The sequence below is a fragment of the Pseudopipra pipra genome, chromosome 11 (genome assembly GCF_036250125.1).
Source record: "Pseudopipra pipra isolate bDixPip1 chromosome 11, bDixPip1.hap1, whole genome shotgun sequence".
NCBI classification, from domain to species: domain Eukaryota; kingdom Metazoa; phylum Chordata; class Aves; order Passeriformes; family Pipridae; genus Pseudopipra; species Pseudopipra pipra.
The window spans coordinates 5,243,827-5,266,293 of record NC_087559.1 but is presented as its reverse complement, the minus strand read 5'-3'; the positions used below and the strand labels follow the sequence as shown (position 1 = coordinate 5,266,293).

Genomic DNA, 22,467 nt, shown 5'->3' with positions numbered 1-22,467 from the left:
CACAGCTGCTGCCACCAACCTTTCCCTCCAAAGGCACAATCATCCTGTTGCCGATTTTAGGAGCTCTCTAAACACAGACACAGAGTCTAGTTTAGGAAGGAGACGTTGTTTATTTTGCGCAGGGCGCAAGGTGTAGGTTTCCACAAATCAAGCATCCCAAGGGGTTACATGTTTTATAAGTAAAATTTGCATAAACCCGCCTGTCTAATACATATTCCCCGCCCACCTAATGCATATTTATTTGGGTGATCTAATCTTACGCAATGCTTGAAAACACAACGTTCTTTTCTTCATTAAACAACTTGTATTGTTGAAGATATCTGACATCAATTACGTTTATAAAAGGCGAGAAAACTCAGCCTGAGGACAGAAAATTCACCTTGAAGACAGCACCCCCACTAGCAGAGCCAATCTGCAATGGGACACCCCCCAGAGCCCCCGTGGCTGGGGCCGACACTCCCCCTGCCTCACAGATGATGGGGAGCGGGTTCGGCACGTGAATATTAAGCGTGCATCACCATTTGCTGAGGGAACAATGAGTTTGCAGCGGTTATTGACAGCAGCCCGTGTCAGCTGCCATCCCTGGGCGTGTGGCGGGCGGTGACACAGACCGTCGCTTGTGCTGCTGCTGCCGCTCGTTCGCTCGCGGTCTCAGCAGCGAGGAGCGGGGCCGGGGCCGGTGCTAGTGCGCGTATCGGTGTCGGTGTGTCTGTCGGTGCCGGTGTCCGTCTGTCGGTGCGGGTGCGGCGGTGCCAGAGCCGCCCCGGGGCGGTGCCCGCCTCTCCCGAGCCTGCGCGGCGGTGGCGGCGGCCATGGAGGTGCAGGTGGCCCCGCTGCGGGCCTGGGACGATTTCTTCCCCGGCTCGGACCGCTTCGCCCTGCCCGACCTCAAGGACATCTCGAAATGGAACAACCGCGTGGTCAGCAACCTGCTCTACTACCAGACCAACTACCTGATGGTGGCCGCCGCGCTCATCTCCATCGTGGGGTCAGTGCGCGGCCTCGCAGCGCGGCCGGGCCGGGGGCGGCGGGATGGGGGGCCCTGGTCCCCGGGCCGGGAGCGCTGAGACCCGGCCCGGTGCCACGGGAAGGGGCCCGGCCCGGCCCTAGGCGGGATGTCGGGCTGCGGGGCCGGGGGAGCTGCTCCCCCCCCTTTCTTTTCTCCCCTATTCTCTTTTCCCACCATTCTCCTAACCCCCATTCTCCTTCCCCACCCCCGCCTTTCCCCCTTCCTCCACTCCCCTTTCTCCCCCACTCCCCTTTCCCCCCACTTCCGCTTTCCCTCTCATTCCCTCCCCCTTTTTCTCCCCTTTCCCCTCCCTATTTCCCCCCTTTCCCCTCCTGCCTTCCCTTAAGGCTCTGGTATCTCTTAAAAATGCAGGAGGGGCTTGAGAGGAGTCGGGTTTATTGCAGTTTATTGGTGCGGTCTCACTGATGTTACTGTTACCTCCCTGTTTCACGGGCTGCTCCTCAAGCCCTTTGCCCGAGGGAGAGGCAGCGGGCACCCAGCCTGGCAAGAAGGCACCGATGATTTTTATGTGCAATGTGCAGGATGTCGCTGCTCGCAGAAAACGGAGCTGCATCCTGTGCAGCGACTTGTGCTTCCTCCTGAACCTGTCCAGTGGGGCTGTGCAAGCCCAGACATGCTCTGCTGTGAATTTAAAAAAAAATACATAGATAAATTCTGCCTTCTTCAAGACAGGAGCATCTGCTGGTGTGATATTGTCTGAGGCCCAACTTTCCTGAAGAGAATTAGGGAATAACCTTATAATCATCTTCTGAATCAAAGCCTATGTGATTCTTGAGGTATTGCTTCGGCATCTTTAGTCCAAAAGCTCTTAAGCAAGACATGCAGCAGAAGGTGATGATTAAGCTTTTAATATGGAAACTGGAATACTCCACTCTTCTCAACAAAGACTGTGCAAATGCTTAAATTGGAGGATTGCCCAGCCACTAGGCCAGAGTGGTTTTGGCTGAAGTACATCTTATCTTTTATGTTGCAGAGTCTTAAAATTATTCCTCTAAATCCATTTTTTTTGGTGTAAGCATTCTGCATCCTGTTAGGGCTTCTGAAGCTATTGACCCAGCATCTCAAGTTGGTGAAGATTCTATGGATCACAGGGAGCTTTGGCCTGTGCTCTGTGGAAGGATAGGCTCAGAATCCTGCTTTTTCTTCTGGTTGCATATGATGGTTAAGGGTTTGGCATAGTGGCTCAGGCTTTCTGCTTTTTAATTTGTTGGGGATATGCTGCAGTGAGCTTTACAGACTACAAGTCTGGTAAAATGACACTTCCATGGCCTTGCCTTTCTTATACCACCTTGCTCTAAACTTCTGTGTTCATTTGCCCCTGTTTAGCAGCATGATTCTGTAGCCACCTCCCAGTGAATCACAGGTGAATCACAGTGTCCCTGGAAGGCAAAGGGACAAGCTCTTCTGCCCAAGAAGGCTGGGAAAAAAATGTAAACAATTTTAATATTTCTGGTCAGAAAACAAGGATAGCAGAAGCTTTTACTCACTCTCTTAAATTCCTCCTTTTGAACTCTGATTGCTTTTCTTCAGATCAAGGGAGATTCATCTCCCACTTGTTTCCCACTGATGTGCTGAGGTGGGAGGTGGAAGAGGAAGAGAGCCACAGGAGATGCAAACTAATATCAGAACTGCAATTCCAATACCTTAATATTGAGTGATAACCCTCTAAGTTGAAAACTTACAGATGAACAATGCCTGGAATGGAATCTTGATCTCAAATATTTTTTATAGCATGTCTTAGAGCCTTTGTGTATGATGAACCTGATCCTTCTAACACTAAAGTAAAATCAAATGGTAGAAGAACTCTAAAGGAAATGGGATAATACCTCAATAGAGAAAAAGTGTCCATTTCTTTGAATAAAAATATTTTTCATTTGACCAGACTGTAGCTTTCAGAGAAAGGTAAAGAAAGTTCTCCTGATAAATTTAAATAGATGTTGCACTTAACTCTGTACTGGGCAGGAACCTCTGAGTGATAAATGATGAATCATGCCTTTTTAGGAACTCCAGGGCTGTATACAGGCCTAAGGGCAGGATTATTGAAACCACTAATGTAGTGGTCTTCCCGTGATCAAAACTAAACTTAGCCCATAACCAACTCTACCTGTTCTTAAACCATCTAACTGTATAGACAGACTTGTAATGTGAAGATAATATTTTCAGCTATTGCAATACTTGGCAAGTGTGGTTGTGTTGGGCTGACTCAGAAATTGTAGCCTAGGGCTTTCTTGATACTGGAGGTACAGTGCTCATTGCCACAGCTTTAGTTTACTGCCTCTCCTACAGCAAAGGTGACCTCTCCAGCCTTTTACCCTCTCTCTTCAAGGTGTGGAAGAACCTTACCTTGAACGTAGTGGAATTGCAATGATCTCTACTGCATCATGTCCCTGCCTTTCTCCTTCCATGTGTCTTCTCCCAAAGCTACTGTTACATGTAAATGAAGTTCTGGGCTTTGCAGTAATGTAGATTTTACTTTCAGCCTGCAGGACTGGGTAGAAAATAATAAATCAGTGAACAAAAAGCTAAAACTGCTAAATTAGTGCCACTCCACAAATACAGGCTGGTGGTAGCAGCTTTGTCTCTTCCACGCTCCCTCCCTGCAAATTCCTTTAAGAATGACTCTGGACTTGGGTGCTTTTTCTTTTCCCCCCTCTACAACTCAGTTGCAGTAGATCACTGATAAAAACAAGATCTTTACAAAATTGTGCCCTTTCACCCAGTTATAGAGGAACTGGACTCCCCATTCTTACCCTGAGCCAGGGCCCTGTCATTGTGAGTCCTATTGGGATTTCTATTAAAATTGGTGCCTTCAGTGCCTCCCACAACAGCTTGTAACTCCCCTCAAACAGTCAATTTGGTTAATAAGTGGAATTTGTCTCTTCTTCCACCTACTCCAACAAGGCCTCTCTGTCATGTAGATCAAACTTAACTGCTTAAATTAATATAATTTCATCTAGGCTTTTGTTGCCATGTACTTGCTAAAAATTAGCTTCTAAATCTGACAGTTTTAAAAAGCATACTGGATTTGAGAGTGCTGTATCTATGTGAACATCAGAGTGCTCATTCTCTTCTGCAGTAATGTTCTCCTCGCAGCCAGAGGTTTGATGTCTCTTTTCTTTGCCACTTTTTAAAAACATCTACTGTCCATCTGCACAAACCCAGCAATCAATGACTGCCTGTCTTTTTTCTTCTTTTTTTTCCTTCCCCTGCCTGAGGTACCTGTAGTGATTCCCTCTGCTGAAACAAAAACTCCAGAGCAGCAAAATCTTTAGTTTCTCTGATGAAAGATTAAGAATGAGCAAGCAAAACACATCATTTTAAAACATATGTTGCATAATAATATTAGTATATAACTTCCTAAATGTCTGGCAGTTCTGCAAGAAGGAATCAGTCTCCTGTTCTCAAAACAATGCAAGTAAACAACAGTAGGTACAGAAGCATTGCTAAATCCATGGATGCTGAGGGCTGTCACCTGAAATAACATGCTATTTATAGTTTTATGTGCTACATCTCATTACAGCTGTATAACCTCAGTGGAGCTCAAAGTATGGGGAGAGAGGAGGCAGAACTTCATCTTTCAAGTTATTTAATTTAATACAAATGAGGGAGGAAGCACTTTAGTGCTCTGACCTTCCCACTGCTTAGGCCGTGGTAGAGCAAAAGGCCCTCTAAAAGGGAATTTTCATGCTTATTTGGTGCAACAGCCTAACTGAGCTACTGTAAGTAAAAAAACGTGGTTCACGATGACTGCCAGTCTCCTACTCAGTGCCTTTGTTCAGACTTCCCTGGTCACAGGCAAAAAAACCAGATGTGACAGCAACTGCTGAATAATCACCCCAATAGAGTCATCTAAAATGGAGCCAATTTGAGGATGGAGCTTTTGCTTTTTATGTGGCCTGTCCTATTTCTGGGCTTGTGCTGCTGGAGGCTTCTTGTCTTCCACAAAGGATGTGTCTTGCCAAGCTCTTTTCCCCTACACTACAGCTCTGTGTCCTCCCTGTCTCCTGCTGTAAGGCTGTACAAGTGTGCAGGTGTGAAACAGCCTGACAAGGAGAGGTGATGTGGTAACTCACTGAAAGCAGAAGTTTTCGGGCTTTCCTGAACCTGTGTGAGAGTTCTAACCTGTGATGCAGAGCCTAGAAATATGAATCTAGTTTAAAATAAGAAAGTATTTCATCTTCATCTGTTTCTGCTGGCCTGGGGTAGCTGCCAGTACTTCCTCCCACACAACTGCACCTCCAGCATTTCATCTCCCCTGAGGCTCCTTCCAGAATACAAAGTGTCCTGCGGCCCAGCTTGGCACAGAACAATACCTGTGTCTCTGCTGCCAGGCAGGATGTGTATTTTATTTATTTTCCCTGTCTCTTTACTTTGCATTGAGGTAGGTGCTCGAGGAAGCCTGGTCTTTGCAGGGCAGCAGGGGGGCAATGGCAAGTCCCACTGTGACACTGTTGAAACTGAATCCGAGTGATGGCTTTTCCTTGTCAGTTTGTCCTGGCTGTACTCAAGGTCACAGCATCCTACCAGGGCTGTACCTTGTCCACCACAGAGAACAAGTGAGGAGATCATCCACACAAGATGCTCTAGGCCATTAGCACACCCAAATGCCATTAGTCCTGCCATTCTAGCTTCTTTCAGGGTCATAGAAGTTGGTGGTTTTTCCTCCCCTAAGTCATCTGAGCAGTGTAAACTCAAGCCACCACACCCCTGCCATGCTGATAGTTATGTGCATTACATTTTTAGGTATTTGAGAGGTCTCATAAATCCCTGCTAAAGGGAATTATATTTAGAAAGTATCTTGTAACATACTTAATGGCTGGTCACTTACCTTGTCTCTGCAGCATTGAAAGACTTCCAGCCTCCTTGCCTGAGCACAAATTTGTCATATTGTGTTCTGACCTCTGGATAAATAAGGCCAATACCAATGTTGGTGGTTCAGCTGTAAGGTGACTTCTAGGACTGTTACACAGCTTGCTTTTCCCGCACGCCCTGGTGTTCTAAAATAACGTGTCCATGTTTTTTCCTTTCTAGTCTTTAACTATTGTATTATTGAGAGCAGCCTGCCAACAGATCTGAGTGAAACGATAATGGAGGTCTGCCTTCTTGAAAAATGCCATTGCTGGAGAAGAATTTTCTATATATGAATTTCTAGGGTAATCTTAGTGCTGTAAATTACACTGTGGGCGAGTCAAGCAATAAAGGGGAGCTTGGCATATGACACCCTATCCAGCACTGCAATCACCAGCAGTGAAGTCTGTGGACACATGGCTGATAACTTGAATACCAGTTTTTAGTGGCAACTGCAATCCCCATCTGTGTTCATGTGGCTCTGAATGCCTTCACTTGATACTTCTGTTCACTGTTCCCTTGTATGCGTTGGAATGCAGCCCACTTCAGAAAACATGTAATTCAAATCACTTTCCTTAGGAAAGTGGGATCTTCTGAATGCATTGTGCCTCCCCCCCACTCCTCTTTATATCCCTTACAGCCAGTCAGTTATACAGAACCTGTTTAATACCAGAAAAAAGTGTAGACCAGAGAATTATTTGGTCTCTTCCTTATGAATATGGAGGGATAGCTCTTCACCACAAGTTTCTGAAGTTGTAATAAGAGTAGAGGGAAAAGCAGGGAAGATAAGGCTTTGAGAGCATTTAGCAGGCATGTGGAAAATGTAGAGTGGAGCTCTGCCTAGCTCTTTGTTGCTTCTAGGATTATCTTGTCTGGGGATTTTTTTGGCAACAAAAAATTATTTACTGCGAGTTGTCTGAGTAAGTTTGGCCATTTCTGCTCCAAGATAGCTGTGATGTGGAGGTGACTTCTGCTTTAGGAATCTCATATGTCCAGTAGTATGTATATAAGCCAGGCACCAGTGTGGTCCAGTCATGAGTCACCCTCCTTCTCCTGCTGCAAAGGAGCACAGATGAAACCGATTTCCTTCCAGAGCAATGCTGTTCACTTTTTCCAGCCTGGAAACTTTAGATTGACAATTCAAAGCTAAATATAAACTGGCTGGCTACAGGGAGTGACTCAGATGCAACAACCAAGTCTGCCCTATCACCACTTCCAAAAAGCCCTGTTGGCTTTTCAGCGTGAGGAGCAGAAGCAGGTGGGGAACTAGTCTGAATTTTAATCTTTTTCTGTCCAGTTGTCCTGTCTCCTGTTGGCACAACTGACTTAAAGAATCAAGAGCCAGTCCTTGCTCTGAAATAATTCTTGGGGATTCTTCCTTCTCTGGGGAACTGTTCCCTGGCACTGCAGGTGGAGTGTTGACATACCAGCCCATTTCTTGTGCCTGTGCCGGATATGAAGCACAGACCACAAACCAAACTTCCTTCTCAGCAGTGGGGAGGAGTGGTGAATCACTGTGCCTGTTAGCTTTGGAACAGCAAGATGTGCTGCAAAGTCTACGAGGGGAAATCTTGAGTATGTCTGGCTTTGTCAGGGCGGTGTTGTCCTGCTGCCATAGTTGTAATAGCTCAGAGCCCTCAGCTGCTGTGTAACCAGAGCAGTGCATGTGCAGGCCAGTAAATCAGAATGCACATGAAATCACATAACTTTTTACTCTGTAAGTGAAATATCATAGAGCCTTGACTTTGTGTGAGTACAGAAACAAGCTCAGCTAAGCGATTGCTGAAAGCTTGACTCTGAACAAGCTCTAAATAGTTGGGAAAGTGGTTTGAGCAGGTGATGTTCTTGCACTGGTCCAAAAAAGGGACTTGCTGTTTATAGTCCAAAGCTGATCCACTTGGTGGCTTGGTTTGCTTGGAAACTCTGGTAGCAATAATAGAACACAAACCTCAGCAGTGACTCTCTTCCCAGGCCTGGCTCCTCTTCCTATAAAACCTTTATCCCATACTCCAGTTCCTTCTGACTCTCAGGCATGCTTGCTTGGGACTGGGCTTCCATCTCTTGCGCTGATGGTGGCGAGCTCCTTCTGAAAGTTCATACAATTCCTTTGTTTGGTTGTAAACCAGTAAGAAGGTTTATTCAGAAATGAGAAAGAGTAACTTCCTTTAGTGTTCTCCTACCTTTCCCATTTTGCAAACCTAGACAAGATACTATGAAAAGCTAGTTCATCTGAAGGCCTAGCCTGATCCTGGTTTTGCTGTGTGGAGGGAGAAGATCAGTCCCTTGGGCCAATGTTGGCTCCATCTGCTCTCTGGATATGTTAACTCTGGGTGTGATATCAAATGAGTTGATTGCAGAGGTAGGAGGGCTCCTGGTGGGAAGTGCCTCTGTTACGAGGTGCTGCAGAAACTCATTATCCTCAGCTAAGCTCAAGAAGAGAACATAAAGACAAAGATTATCTAAATTCAGTGCTAAGAGTTGCTTGTTCAAGTTGCACTTGTTGCTTTATTTAGCTTCTGCTAAAGACCTTGGTAAAGGTCTTGACAGCAACAACTGCCTTCTCAATGACTTACCTCCCTGGTAACATTACTACTGAGCGAGCTGTTCCTTTGTGGACACAAGTCATGAAGGCTCTGAAATTGAACACTTTTTTTGTTGTTGTTCCTTCTTCTCTGCAGATTTCTGAGTCCCCTGAACATGGTCATTGGTGGTACTGTGGTGGTGCTGGTGTTCCTGGGGTTTGTGTGGATGTCACACAACAAGGATATTCTCCGCAAGCTGAAGAAGCAGTATCCAACCACGTTTGTGGTGGCCATCATGCTGTCTAGCTACTTCTTGATCTCCTACCTGGGAGATGTCATGGTGTTCATGTTTGGGATCACACTTCCTCTCCTCTGTAAGTAATTTTTTCTGCGGACCTAGAGGGGTCTGGCTTAAGTCTGCAGCTTCTGAATTGGCTGTTGCCTTCGCTCTCTCTGTTTAAATGATCCCAAAGCAGAATTGTGGGGGAGCGGACATAAAACAGCACAAGCCATCTTTAATATCATTATTAAATGGATACCTGTGGTTACTTAAACAGTCATTGATACGTCATCATCTTCCACTGATGTCATGTTGCTGGAATGTGTCTTAAGATGAGTGCTGCAAGAACTATGCATTCCCTGAGCATTAACAATTAATGAGTGTGTTTGTGTCCTGCAGTGATGTTTGTCCATGCTTCTCTGAGGCTCCGGAACATACAGAACAAGCTGCAGAACAAGATGGAGGGAATAGGCTTGAAGAAGACCCCAATGGGCATCATCCTGGATGCTCTAGAACAGCAGGAGGATAGCATCAACAAAATCGCTGACTACATATCTAAAGTGAAGGAGTAAACAGCTGCAACAGGGCATTTTCACCTGTTGCAGGAGTGTAGTTGCTATTTACTATTGTTCAAGCTTGCTTTCAGTTTGTGTACAAAACAGGAAATGCATGTGGTACAGGTTAATAGTTGCAGGATACAGGTATTCCAAGGTCTTCAGGGCTCCTCTAAGAACATAAGAGCAGCAACTTTTTTCTATTGTATAGCAAAATGTTCTGGTGTTTACACAAATACATACTAACTTAGCCATGTTTGCTTGTCTCTTCTTCTGGGGGTAGAGGAGGAAGAGATGGAAATTTATGGAATGCAGTCTCTCAAACTGTCTTGTAACAAATTTGTCTATTGAAGTAACATCCCCTTCATCTCAGTTCTAAAAGATTGCAGTTTAGCCAGGTTATGCCAGGTAGCACCTTCAGCCTGGTGATGATCAAGGTGAGCTGGAATGTATCAAAATTAGGTATCTCTTGCATCCTCCAAATCCCTCCCAGCTTAACTGGCAAGGGGTAAAACTGTGCAGTACTTGTAACAAGTCTGGGTTCTGTCCTCACCTCACACTCCTCCTTCAGCAGCCATGAAAGAGTCTAAATAGATGTAAGCATGAAGGGTACACGTGGCACTATGCCTGCCAGCTCCAGTAAAATGTACCTTTGCTCTCTCCAAAATCCTGATCTGTAGAAACTGCTCCTTTCTGCAGGAGAGTCCAACTTCCCTGTGTGCCAGCTAAACTGTGGCCAAGCACAGGAGAAGAAGAAATGTGCAGATAGGTTGGATAAGCTGGGTTTCTACCCCATTGATGTTTTTAAATACTGCTACTTAAGGACTTACCTTGTTCTGCTTTAGTCTGTATAGGCTGTTTGTAGATGGAGGTGTATGTGTGTTTTCGAGCGTGGGTCATCTTTTTCTTTCCTCTTAACCAGAATGCAAAGATATAAGTCAAACATGCATCCTTTGACTCTGTAACTTCTGATACTCATCAAAGGAATAAACTGGGTTTCAGGTTTACAAGTAAAAGCAATAAATGTCAAGATACAGCTTTTGAAAACCCATTCCAAATTCATGAAGATATTTGCCTGTTAGAACTCTTGAAGCTGAGAACAGTGTGGGGGATTCTTTTACATATATAGATTTTAACTGCCAGCTCTGATGGAATCATCTTGATAACAGGAGCTTGCCAACAATGTGGGGGGAAGTTGTCCAGGTGACACTCCATTTCAAATAATCTTGCATTTCTCTTTTCTAACCAAGTAATTAATTTAATAAAAAAGGAAGGATCCTTGAAGTTGAAGCTTTTATGTAACTTGCCATGCTGTTTTCATAGTGAACTGCGTAGAAATCTGAACATGTCATTCCATTTAAGTGTTAAAGTGATCAGTATTTATCAAAAATGTCTGTATATTCCAGCAGAAGAGTCAATGGCCTGTTCCTCACTTGTAGCGCATGGTCTTTGTTTTTTGAAAGCTGTTTCCACACTTAAAGAACATAGTAGCCTATGACTTCATCATTACTGTAGAATTTTAAGAACTGCACAGTTACGACGAAAAATAAATTCTAAGGATTTGAAACTGAAGCTTGTGGCTGTTTCTGTGTTTGGTGGAATTCCAGGAGGGGGAGTGGGAGATCTGCAAGCCCGTGAAGGGGATTAAGCTTCTGGCTTTGACTGCTCCGTGTCTGTATTAGCTTTGCTGGGGCACGAGGGACCTCTGAACTGCAATGTTATAGCCTTGCTCTTGCATCCTTAAAAAGGCTGCTCTACAGAGGTGAAATACTTAAGGTATTTGTTCATGCTGTTCCAGTCTCTTATATAACTCTACTTAACTGGGATTTCACTTTTCTTTTAATTACCTGAGAGGGATTTCTGCACCTAGGAATACCGGGAGCTCTGCCTTGAGCAGTACTAGGAAGCCAGCTCTGCTGCAGTCAAACTGATGGTGTGATCTCTGTATCTGGCTGCCTGGCTCCTCCTGGGATCACTGGAGAGGCTGCTCGGTGGGAGAACACGGATCAGAGCAGGGCTCCACAGGTCCTGCTCTGTGCACCCTGGTAAGACGTGCTTGGCAGCTTCTGGGTGTAGCAGTAATTTGTGCCTGGCAGCTCGAGCTGGAGACTGTAAAGCACTATATTATATTTTCCTTTGTGCTTCCCTGTCCCAACTGCTGAAGTCTGAGCTGCACTAGCCTGGCCCTGAAACCAGTCTGGAGAGCAGCTACTGCAAGAGCTTTCTGGGGGAGTTGCTTTTTGCATTTGCTGCTGTGCTCCATGCAAGGGCTTGGTTAGAAGTCCCAAACTCCTTCCCTTTCCTACTCTTACCCACTACAAAAAGTGGGGGCTGCAATGAAAATTACTTCAATTTTTTTTTATATCTCTGCCATGCAGACATGGCTCTTCCTTTCCCTTTACCTGATACTTAAAAGCTACTTGCTCTGTCTTAGACAATAAACCAAGAGGGTTTCCCAAGTCTGGGGCATTACAGTTGCAAACAGAAGCTGAGTTGAGAAGGAGCTTTACAAGTTTGAAAGATAGAGCTTGGAAAGAGACCATTTCCATAGACCATATCTATCTAGGTGATAGATACAGAAAGGACAAAGACAAATGAAAATTTAAACTAATGATAGTAGAGACTACCTTGGATTCAATGAGGTCCTGGACATTGCTGATACTACAAGACTATTATAATAAACATGGGAAGGGGAAGCAGGGTGGGACTGGGATTTAGGTGCCAGAGGAAGGTTGTTAAGAGTTACCACTAAGAGACTAACTCACCTGAAGGAAATCCTGCCAGGAGCAGCAAAGCTGTGCCTTTGGATCGAATATCAGCCACAGGAAGGCAGGGGAGCTGCATCTTGGCCTTTGTTCTTTCCCTAAGCCTTACAGCTTTAAAAAACCAACAAAAAACTCCCAAACTGGTATCTCATGGATGTATTTTACAAGAGTGTGACTTACCTGCAGTTGCTTTACAAAAAATGCAACAGAAAAATCTAATGTGATAGTAAAGCACGAGGAGGAAAAAATGCCCATCCTCCTGCCACAAGAACAATGTGGAAAGAAACCTGAAATGGCATTTCAGTGCACTCCAAGGTGGCTGCAATTAAGGAATACATTAAGACAGAGGTGAATCATGGGGAATGAAGATCACAGCTCTCAAAGCAGAATGTAGCAGCATCTTTTATATGCTGATCAGGTACAATACCCAGTAGACTATGTTCTGAAATAGAGCTTGAAACCATCCAGGCGAGATGTTTGTTGTACCAGAGCAGTCCTTCTGTCTGTGAGCATCTGGTTAGTGATGGAAGTGCTGCACACGTCTTACAGAGAGAGCTTTATTTCATTTCTGTTTCCTTAGCCTAAAAAATGAAGCTGTATACATGAAACCCAAAAAGATTTCTCACAGACAAGAGAATAATAAAGCAGCATGTGTGTGAAAAGAAAGATAAAGCACAGCGTGTTCCTGCAGAATCTGGCAGCAGAAGGACAACGTGGAAGCAAAGTAGTTTGCTGACAAACTAGAAAGACAAGGTTATTGATGCCTCTGAGAAAATACTCCCACAACAAACTGAAGCCTCAAATCCACTTGGCAGACAGATGGCAGCGGGATTGTTTGATACCTGGTGGAAATGCTTAGCACTGGGTTTTCCCATGCCAGCCGTTTCCACCACACTTATAAAAGTGTGTATCGCAAGCTTTGTTCCCAAAGAGTTGAATATACCACCTGGGTTCTGCAGAAAACATCTGCTGAAACTGTTGTAAGCAAAACTTGAACAGTCCTTATTCCAAGTTGTTTTCTTCAGGTCAGTCTGGTCTCACTCCAGCTGCTTTGGCAACGGCACCTGGACAAGGACAGTAAGTGTGAGGAGGAGGAAATTTCTCAGTCTTATTTCCCAGACCAGTTTAGTCTAATACAAACCTTCAGAAAACGTAAAATGATCAAGAATATAACATCTGGGAGCTCTGGTTGGGAATTTCTTTTGTTTGTAATTTTCCACTTGCTGTTTGTGATGCTTTATGCTCAGGAAATCAATTTGAAGGCATTGAGTCCCTTCATGGAGCAAACAAGCACCCAGCTTGGCTCAAGCAGTAAAACCCTATTTTAGAGATGAAGCTGAGGGTATTGAGGCAAAAAAGGATCACACAGGATGGGGACAATAACAGCCTAATGCTCCCAAATCCAAGCCATGTGGCCCAATGAGAGAGAACTAGAAAAAAAAAAAGAAAACCCACCAAAAAACCACCAAAAAAACCCCACCCCAAACCCCCAACATATGTATCCCCTGCTGAGGGACTTGCTGAGGGAATAATTATTTCTGTGTAGGTATAAATGAAAGCAAAATGAGGCCCACTATATTAAAATGTCAATATTAAAATAAAAACTAATTACAAAATACTACTTGATCATTTTTAATTACAAAGGATTTTCTGTCCTCTTCCTCAAGCCTTAGCAACACTAAGAGGCATCAACATCACTAGCTACAAATACATCAGTCAGCTTTTAGGATTTCTTGAATAATGGTACAACACAAGGAAATATAACAGGTCAGGAGAGCAAAAGGTTAAATCTGGTGGCCAGCATTTTCAGAAGTGGCCCTTGAATTTGATACCCAAGTAACAGCATCACCAAGAGGCAGCTTTCAGTTTTGGACTTTTGGAGCTCTCACACTGAGCTCACATGAGTTGTGACCACTGAGCACTTTTCAGTGGCAAAGATTTACTTGGGAACAAATATAAAAACTCCTGTGGTATCACTACTTTCTTCCTTTAGCCTTGCTCCATCTTCACTGCTGGTGCTTCTAATTTCTTTTTTTTCCTAACAGCACTAGAATTTTGCAGCTGATTTAAATAAGGGCAAAAAAATATTGAGTGGCAAAGGATCACTAAAATAATACACCCCTTGCTGCCGGGTGAGGCAGGCAGGAGCAGGGCTGCAGGCTGTGAGTCTAGGCTAGATTTTGTTGTGGGCCAAGTGATGGTGCTTTCCTGTGTAAAGTGAGAGCTAAGGTAAAACACAGCTATTGAAGAGAGAAACAAGGTTTTTATGGAGGACTGAGGCCAGGCTAATGTGAAAAATAATACCTCTTGCTCTCCTGAAACAAGCATCTTATAATAGCACGTGCCTATCACAACTAATATGCTATTAGTAGTATGCTAAGGTTGAGTTTCTGTGGGTTTATTAATCTCCTGACTGAATTTCCATTCTTTTACCTTACAGATGCAGACAGGGAGGCACGAGGCTGCAGCCTCAGTGCATGTTGCCATTTCTCTGTGCAAGCCAGACCTTAGCGCTGCTGGAAAACAACCACCTGCATCCCAGGAACAGCAGCCTGATGCAGCACTGATGATGCAGCATGCAGGTGCACTGCCAGCCCCGCGAATGCCCAGATGTTTCCAACCCCAGCTTGGAGCACGCTGGGTGGGTGTGATTCCCTCCCCTCCCCAGCACAGCCCGGCACTCACCGGTCTAAGGTAAGCGACGTTGCTCTGACGGATGTCGTTGAGGAGCTGATCCCTCGGGGTTATCTCCACGAGGGGAGGAGGTCTTCTCCTGGGAATCGGTTTAAGCGTTTTGATGACGTCTTTGAGGTTGGTTTTCTCGGCGGGTTCCACGTATTCCGGCACGGCGGGTTTGCGCTGAATCTTCTTCAGCTTGACCACTTTGAAGCTGGCGGGTTTCTCTCTGCAGGGCTGCTCCGGGGCCGGCTGCCTCGTGCTCTCCTGCCTTTTGCTCAGGGACACAGCTGCAGGGACGGGTGGTTTCGGGGCTTGTGGGGGCTCGTGCATCCTCACCTGGGGCAGAGGTCCCCCCAGCATTTCCCACATCCCGGGAGGCAACCCAAGTCCATTCTCCAGCATCGCTATCAACTCTTTCTGCTCTTTCATTTGCTGCTGCCTTTGCCCCTCTTGCCTCTTCTGCCTCTGCTTGTCCAGGTTTCTGCTGAGCAGGTTGGTCACCACCATCCTGGGCCCTGGCAGTTCGAAGTGATAGCCCATTTTCAGGAGGGTGGTGTTGGCTTTCAGCAGCCTGGCGATCTCCATCTCTGCCTGGTGGCCCAGCATGCCCCGCTGGTTGTGAAAGCGGAGCTCCGTCAGCGTCTCGTTGTACTGGAGGCACCGCATGATGGCCACGATCCCTTTGCCAGAGATGAAGTTGGAGTCGATGTTCAGCGTGGTGATGCTCCTGTTCTCCCGCAGCATGTTGGCCAGGGCAAACGCCACATTGTCATCGGCCCCCACGTTGGCCAAGCTGAATGTTTTTATGTTCTTATTCTTTTTCATGGCGTTGACAAAGTCTATCAGCATTTCCTTGGGGACGTTTTCGATGTTGTTCAGGTTGAGCTCTTTCACATCTGGGTTGTTTTTTCGGACCTTCTCCAAACTCTCTTCTAAATTGGTTTGATTCCCTGAAGGCCTGGCACTGAGCTTCATGAAGCTGGTATCCAGAGCTAACTTTTGGGGGATGTTCAATTTTGATATTTTCTTTTCGTTTTCATTTGGCTTTTCTTTGATTTCTCCCGGTTCTGTACTTGGTTTCTTATTTATCTGATCATTGTGACAGTTCTCATTGGTGTAATTCTCCTTTGTTTGCAATTCAGTCTCATCTTCCTCTTCTTCTTCTTCCTCCTCTTCAGCATCTTCTTCCTCCTCTGCTTCTTCTTTCTCATCCTCCTCCTCCCCTCTCTCTTTATCGTTTCCATCTTTCTTTGTCTCCCCAAATTGTGTTCCTGAGTTGGACACATGCTCATTTTGGTAATGTCTCTCTTTTCCCTCTGCTCCTGGCATCCTCCCGCCGGCTGCCTCGCCGCTGCTGCCGGCCTTTCCTTCCATCTCCTCTGCAGTGCTTCTCTGAGGAAGACAAAACCTCACAGCTGAAATAACTGAACACAGCTTTGTTACAGTAACTTTCTACTCAAATAAACATGTAGCAGTTGGACTTAGATCTCTCTATGTCCATAGGTTAGAGAATAATCCTTCGAAGTGTCACTGCCTGGAAGTCCAGGCTGTGCTGGCGGACACAGGAACAACTTGTTCTTAAAGAGGCTGCAAACCAGGTTCTCTTCTTTGCTTACAAAATTAAGTCCTGACAATTAAATCCTGAACATATTTAATGATATGTTAAGATGGTCCTTGAACTCTTCTGGGGGCTGAGTCTCTGATCCAAAGTCTCTTTCTGGGTTTTGTGTAATTTGTATCTTTTCTTTGACAAGAGACAAAATTTCTCTCATATGCCAGAAACCATTGGAAATCAGTGTGAACCACTCATGGTTTGCTCAGCCCAAAGGGGAATAAAGAGGGCACATTGTGACCACAGTGGAATCACCCAGCACATGGGACAACAAGGCCACCTGTTGTGGTACTGCCAGAGCATCACAGCCAAAGAAGCACCTCACTGAAGATAAAGCAAAATATTAGCTCAGTTTTGAGTCCAGAGATAGGAAACCAGATCTGGCACAAAGCTTTTACAAGGCGTGGGGCTTCTAGCAACCAAACAAAATTAGTTGCAGATTTCTACCATCTCCAGAGACATCCCCTCGGCTGAGATTTTTTTTCAAGCATCTTTTTGCAAGTGTATCCTCCATCACTGAGAAATGCTAATAAAATCAAGCTGTTTTGCAAAGATTGGCACTACTTCAGGGAGGGCTTGTGGTGCACCCAAAGTCTGACAAAATGGTCACAGTCACCTCTGCCCTTGGGACTGTGGCTCCTGTGTCCTGTGGTAGTGGATGGGTTTAGTGTGGGGATCGCTTGACCAGTTGTCAGCAGCCAGCTCCACACCCAAATTCCAGATTTAACCTCAGAAACATTAAAAAAAATTGTTTCTTTGAGGGTGAGAGTGTTACAGGAAGTGAAAACACCACAAATTTCACCAAGAAACATGCCCAGGGAAGTCTGCAATGTACCTTGTTGGTCTGTATTAGCAGAACCATTGGTATTTAAAACAAAAATAAAATAAATCAGTTACCTCAAATTCACTTAGGTTTGGGTATGGGTGTGTTTCATCTGGCCAAGTTTCAATTCTATTGTGTGGCCCTCATCCTGAAAGATATCTAAGTATGACCTTAACTTTATTTCAAAGTCGTAGGGACAGTCAAATAAATTTAAGGACTGTATTGAATAAGGTTGGACTAGTTCCTGGAGTTTGCATGCTTGGTCATTAGTGAACGTTTCACCCTGTTAAAATACAGTGGTTTGGGGTTTTTCTCCAGTAGATCATTAAATTCTGTCAATTAATTAATTTAAGAAATACAATTAATGCAGTCTTTTATGGAAAAGCAACATGGTGTTGTTTAATATGCAAAGTCAAACACATTTTAGTTACATCCCCCAAACTAATCTTGTGACAATTTCTCAGTGATTTGCTTTACTGAAACAGAATTAGGATTTCCTTAAATTAAAAAGCTTAAGTAAATATTTGGGAAAAGTAATTAAAAAATTACTAACCCTGACATCAGTCCAAGCCGGATTCTGTCACTGCTGAGGCTTTTAGGATTAATCTAAATTTGTTTGTACTATGCGTTACGTAAGGGACAGAAGCAGAGGCAGGTTAAGGTATTAAAGCTATAAAACAGATCCCACAGCAGATGCATAATAAATATTTGTGATTTTTTGCTTGTTACCTCAGAGGGCAAGAGGGTGACGGGAACTCTCTCATCCTCGAGCATGCGTCTGGATGCCTTCTGCCAGTACAGGTAGTCAACCAGGGACCTGTGGTCAAAGCTCCCTGTGGGGGGTTTCTCCGTCTGATCCTTCTGTATCATCCCAGTCGGGACTTCAGGGTCTGGGGCCATGACTTCCATCTCACTCTGCAGCTCCTTGAGCTCCTCCGGGGACAGGTTTGCCAGGATTTCATCTTCATCGATGTCCTCGGGACACACGTCTTCATCGGAGTTCTGGCCGAGTTCAGACATGTTCATTCTTCTCTCCTTCCTCTGTGACTTCTTAAACCTACAGAGAAAGCTAAATTTCAAAGGATTTTACGTTCTTTCCCCCTTCACTAGCAGTAGTTCATCCTGTTAAATCGACAACTTCATGTTTTGGTCATGAGCTGTGGCAGCTCTCGGTCTCAGTGCAGGGGACAGCCCGTGCAGCTAAGACTATATTAAGCTGCACTTGGCTGGATAAGGAGAATTTATGGCAATGCTCCATTTTCAGCAACCTGTCAGCTGTGCAAACCCTTCTGACATTTCAGTGCAGCTGGTGTGTCCCCCATTGAGGGAGGCAGGGGACAGCCATTTTCCAGAGGATTCCCAGGACACTGCACCATTCAGTGCTTCACCCCACGCTGGAATTGCTGTAGGTGGGCAGAGCGACATCAATGGTACCTGTGAGGTGCCTGTGGGAAGAATCAGCACAAGGTCTCTGTATCCATAGTGTCTCTGATCTATCACAAAAGGAGCAGGGACTGCAGGCTCTGCACTGCCTTTAGCCAGGTCTAAACCCTGGCTGGACATGGCAGGTGATTTTGGTGAGAGAGCAGCCATCCACAGTGGATGACCTCTCCCAAACACCACATCCTGGTTAAGGTGAAATCCTCCAAGATGGAAAAAAGCAGGTGAAGAGTTGGTACAACACATACCTTCTGCTTGGTAACAGAGGTCCATGCAAGGACCAGCTCCAGTCCTTTGAACCAGTCTGAGCAGTCCCAACAGGAGCATTTCCCACAGCACATCCATGCCCTGCTCCCATCCTGTCTGCCCAGGGACAGTCCCAATGCCCTGCTTCCTGACTGGCCTGTCTCCATCATGAACATTATTTGAACTGTCAATGCATCCTGTCTGACAGCTCATCTCAGTTTCCTCCTTTTCCTACTTTCTACCATTTTTTTCAGAATTAAGTAGAAACTACAGAGATTTACTTTGCTATAGTCGTAGACCTGATGTAACTATCCAAAATCCTTTCTTTCATAAGGTGTCCCTTCCATCCTCCTTCTTTATTCAGAATATTTTATAGGCTTCTAAATTCACGTGGCAAACCAGAAAGCCACACCTTCAACACCACTGTGCTGCTTTGTAACAGCAGAGTAGGGTGCAATGAACAGTTTGGGCTGTTCATTGGATTAGCAAGATTTCCTCTCATAATTTCAAATTTTCTTTGCAGGGGTGTCAAATCAAATCCTCACCTTGCAACTGCAAATGCAACTTCCATAGGAACAAAACCACAGAGGAGAGGCTGTGAAACCAAGACTCTCCAATTTTTAAGCCATATTTCTCATTGCAGTCTCAACCACGCTCTGCTGGAGTCTGCCAGCAGCAAAATAGGCTCTGCATGACGATGGTCTCTCTTTGCTGTGTTCTGTAACATGAAACATGGTGTTCAAAGCCCTGTTAACCTCTATTAAAAGGCCATTATCCAAAGGTCCTCATTTCATTCATGCTGTTACACAGCAGGGAAGAGGGCAAAAATTTAAGAACTAAGTAAGTGGTAAAGGAAAAGATAATAAAAACCCGAGCCAAGAATGTAATGACTCCATCTGCCCCTTTGGTATTTTGGAGGGCATCCCTATCCTTGTTTTATATTATGCAGTAGCAAGCACAACAGCAGACCCACACATCAATCTATCAGCTCTAGCAGCTTTAACCCCCAGGTTTGCTGTCCATAATAGAGTCCATAAACAGTTTCCTGATGTTATGAAATAAATCAGTGCTCCATGGTAGCTGGTATGTTACTCCCAGACGATGCAGTTTGGGTCACAGAAGTTGTGTATTCAGTGCTTACTTACCGCTTGCTAATTTCTTGACTGGAAATAAAGCCCCATGCCACCTTCTTGGATTTCCATGCTCTTCAGCCAGGCCATCCTGGGCCATGGTCTTGTCAGATCATCTAAGTTAAGCAGGGTCAAACCCATGAAGTCCTCTTGAGAAGGAAAACAGGGATACTGAGAACCCACTACTAGGTATTTGAAAAGCAAATTTTCTTCTAAACAGAAATATATCACTTGTCAATACCATGATTAGGAAACATTATACTGGGAGTGATGCCTTCCCCATCAGATGCAGAGTGAGGAGCTGCCTGGTGACACCTTTCCTGGTGACACGGGCGCTAATCCCACAGATTTCCAAGGTGGGTATCACATTTTGCCTACTTTAGGTCTCTCCTCCATAAATTACGTGTTCAGGACGTACTTCCTTTCCTAACACACTGCTTAGTGTTTTGGTGTTCTGGAAACAGCACATTAGAGCAACAAACAGCACCCTCCAGGCTGGGGACACGCTCACAGCAGATCTAGAAGTCTTTTTCAAGACAAAAGTCCCATCTTCTTCCCAATAACAATTGTTGGTATCCCCCCTCAGAGCTTTCCAAAATAATCACACGTTCCTCAACGTTCATTAAGACAGGAAAGGCACTTCCATCGGTGGCCCTTGCTATTTTCACACCAGTTTGACACTTGCTTAGGTATCCCCAGACTAATAAGCTGCTGCACGAGCTGCCCTGTTACCAGAGGGCAGAGCTGTGCTGTACCAGGAGCTGCACTCAAAGCCCCAGCAGAAGACAAGAGGTACCTGCAGCAATCACAAGCAATTCCTACAGGTAGCAGCTCAAAATTCATGCTAAGTAGGTACCCAGCAAGTGTTAAACAGAAGCACTTTAGGAGCAAACTGGTAGAAGAAGAGGTCTGCCCTTGGTAATGAACAATTCCCGCTCACTACTCGCTGTTTCTAAGGCTTATATGGATGAGCTCTGGAATGAAACTCAGCAGGCTCTCCTGGCAGGATTGCTTCACTCCATTGATTTTTCTCATTTGCATGTTTTCTTCAAAAATTCCAGCCTCTCTCTCTTGGAAACAAGAAGGTTGACAAGTTCTTAACTCAAATACCAAGAGTGCCTGACCCCTGTGCCACCATTTGATATGAGGCAGCCCATCATCCCATGCTTTAAGTGCCTAAAAGGGTTCTATTTTTAAGGTAATTGATGAGGCACATGCTGGTGCCAAATATTTGAGAGCAATTTCTGTAATGTTGTCTTTCACTTTTTTTGTTTATTAAACCCCCCACATTTATTCCCTTCTATTACCAACCCAAGTGCCACGGAAAGAGTCAGAGTGTGCCCGTGTAACATAACCTTGTGTTACTTTTAAGAAACTCACAGCCTGATGGGAGAATCTAAAATTGACAAACAGTAGCATACACCAAGCATGTCCAGCAGTGCAGTGTAATGCAATACAGGGATTATAAAGGGTCAGATGATGGGATCTTAACAATAACAACCACTAAGTAACAGGAGCAATCATAGAGAGACACCCTGTGGGAAAAACACTAGGGGAAAAAAAACACCCACCATACCTCCAAACCCTTACAGATATAAATATATCGGATTAAGTTTGTTGTTTAAATAGGGTAAGGACATCTGACTTTTGAAGTACTTGCCCAAGTAGTTTGACAGGGAGCTGCAAAGGCAACCCCCCTCATGTGAAGCAGCAGGCACAGCAGTAGCTGGCACCAGGGCAAGATGGAGCAGCAGGGAGGGAGGTATAAGCCCCTCACACCTTCCCCGGGTCAAGGAATCACCACATCCCGCTGTGTTGAGGTCTGATGATTTCCTTTGGCTCTGGAAATGCAAGTGGAGTTTCACCTCCTGTTTCAGTGGAACCTGGATGTCTCTAATTTGCCCCCCAAAAAGAAGTTAGTGATTTTTTTTTTTTTTTTTTTTTTTTTTTTTTTTTTTTTTTTTTTTACTTTCCATTTTTAGAGAAGTCAGAGCAGCTACAGTGGGTCCTTCCTATGCAGTAGAAAAGCACCTGTGTCATCATCCACTGTCCTTATTACAGGGAAGAGAAAATGTTAATAATATGTGTAGAGAGAGAAGGGGAGAATGGAGACATTGGTCATGTCAGAAACTAAGGAAATAACATTTCAGCCTGGAGCAGGGCACTGACCTCCCACACTGGTGTGTCCAAAACAATCCCACAGGGAAAACCACGGGCAGGTCAGATGTGTATGTCTTGCTTTGCATCAAAAAGGCTTAAATAGTTAGCAGATGGATTTCTACATAATTTCAACTGTTTCAAACCATTTAAGAAGTATTATCAAAAACCCCACGATTTTGTGGCAGGAATCAGCCCCACATATGAACATTGGCACTGACATTTTGCTGATGGGGGTCTGGGGGTGACACAACAGGCAGCTGAGCTGGTCCTGAGGGTTTGGGCTGACCCAGGGCAAACCTTTGCCCAATTCAGAGCCAAAACATGTTCCCAATTTCACCCTCAAAGCCTGAGTTTCTGTGCTGATTTACCACTGAACAA

General features: G+C 44.9%; 2 protein-coding genes across 2 annotated transcripts; one reads left to right on the top strand and one right to left on the bottom strand.

Annotated features, from left to right (window-relative positions):
- Positions 1-460: 460 nt before the first annotated feature.
- On the top strand, positions 461-10,806 carry ARL6IP5 (ADP ribosylation factor like GTPase 6 interacting protein 5). Its single transcript, XM_064667219.1, has 3 exons — positions 461-988; positions 8,557-8,774; positions 9,080-10,806. The coding sequence occupies exons 1-3, from the start codon at positions 813-815 to the stop codon at positions 9,250-9,252; spliced, it is 567 nt and encodes a 188-aa protein (XP_064523289.1). The 5' UTR covers positions 461-812; the 3' UTR covers positions 9,253-10,806.
- Positions 10,807-12,542: 1,736 nt separating this feature from the next.
- LMOD3 (leiomodin 3) lies at positions 12,543-18,321 on the bottom strand. The gene is made up of 3 exons (XM_064667214.1): positions 17,843-18,321; positions 14,685-16,070; positions 12,543-13,063 (listed from the first exon to the last, which is right to left on the bottom strand). Exons 1-3 carry the CDS (start codon positions 18,137-18,139, stop codon positions 13,037-13,039), a joined length of 1,710 nt encoding a protein of 569 aa, XP_064523284.1. The 5' UTR covers positions 18,140-18,321; the 3' UTR covers positions 12,543-13,036.
- Between the last annotated feature and the right edge of the window lie 4,146 nt (positions 18,322-22,467).

What these genes read in the sequence shown, in the direction of transcription:
- ARL6IP5 (XM_064667219.1), top strand. Translation starts at nt 813, where the DNA reads ATGGAGGTGCAGGTGGCCCCGCTGCGGGCCTGGGACGATTTCTTCCCC. An exon ending in GCGCTCATCTCCATCGTGGG is followed by an intron (nt 989 to 8,556) that starts GTCAGTGCGCGG and finishes TCTTCTCTGCAG; the next exon opens with ATTTCTGAGTCCCCTGAACA. An exon ending in GATCACACTTCCTCTCCTCT is followed by an intron (nt 8,775 to 9,079) that starts GTAAGTAATTTT and finishes TGTGTCCTGCAG; the next exon opens with TGATGTTTGTCCATGCTTCT.
- LMOD3 (XM_064667214.1), bottom strand. Translation starts at nt 18,139, where the DNA reads ATGAACATGTCTGAACTCGGCCAGAACTCCGATGAAGACGTGTGTCCC. An exon ending in TCACCCTCTTGCCCTCTGAG is followed by an intron (nt 16,071 to 17,842) that starts GTAACAAGCAAA and finishes TGTCTTCCTCAG; the next exon opens with AGAAGCACTGCAGAGGAGAT. An exon ending in ACGTCGCTTACCTTAGACCG is followed by an intron (nt 13,064 to 14,684) that starts GTGAGTGCCGGG and finishes GTCCTTGTCCAG; the next exon opens with GTGCCGTTGCCAAAGCAGCT.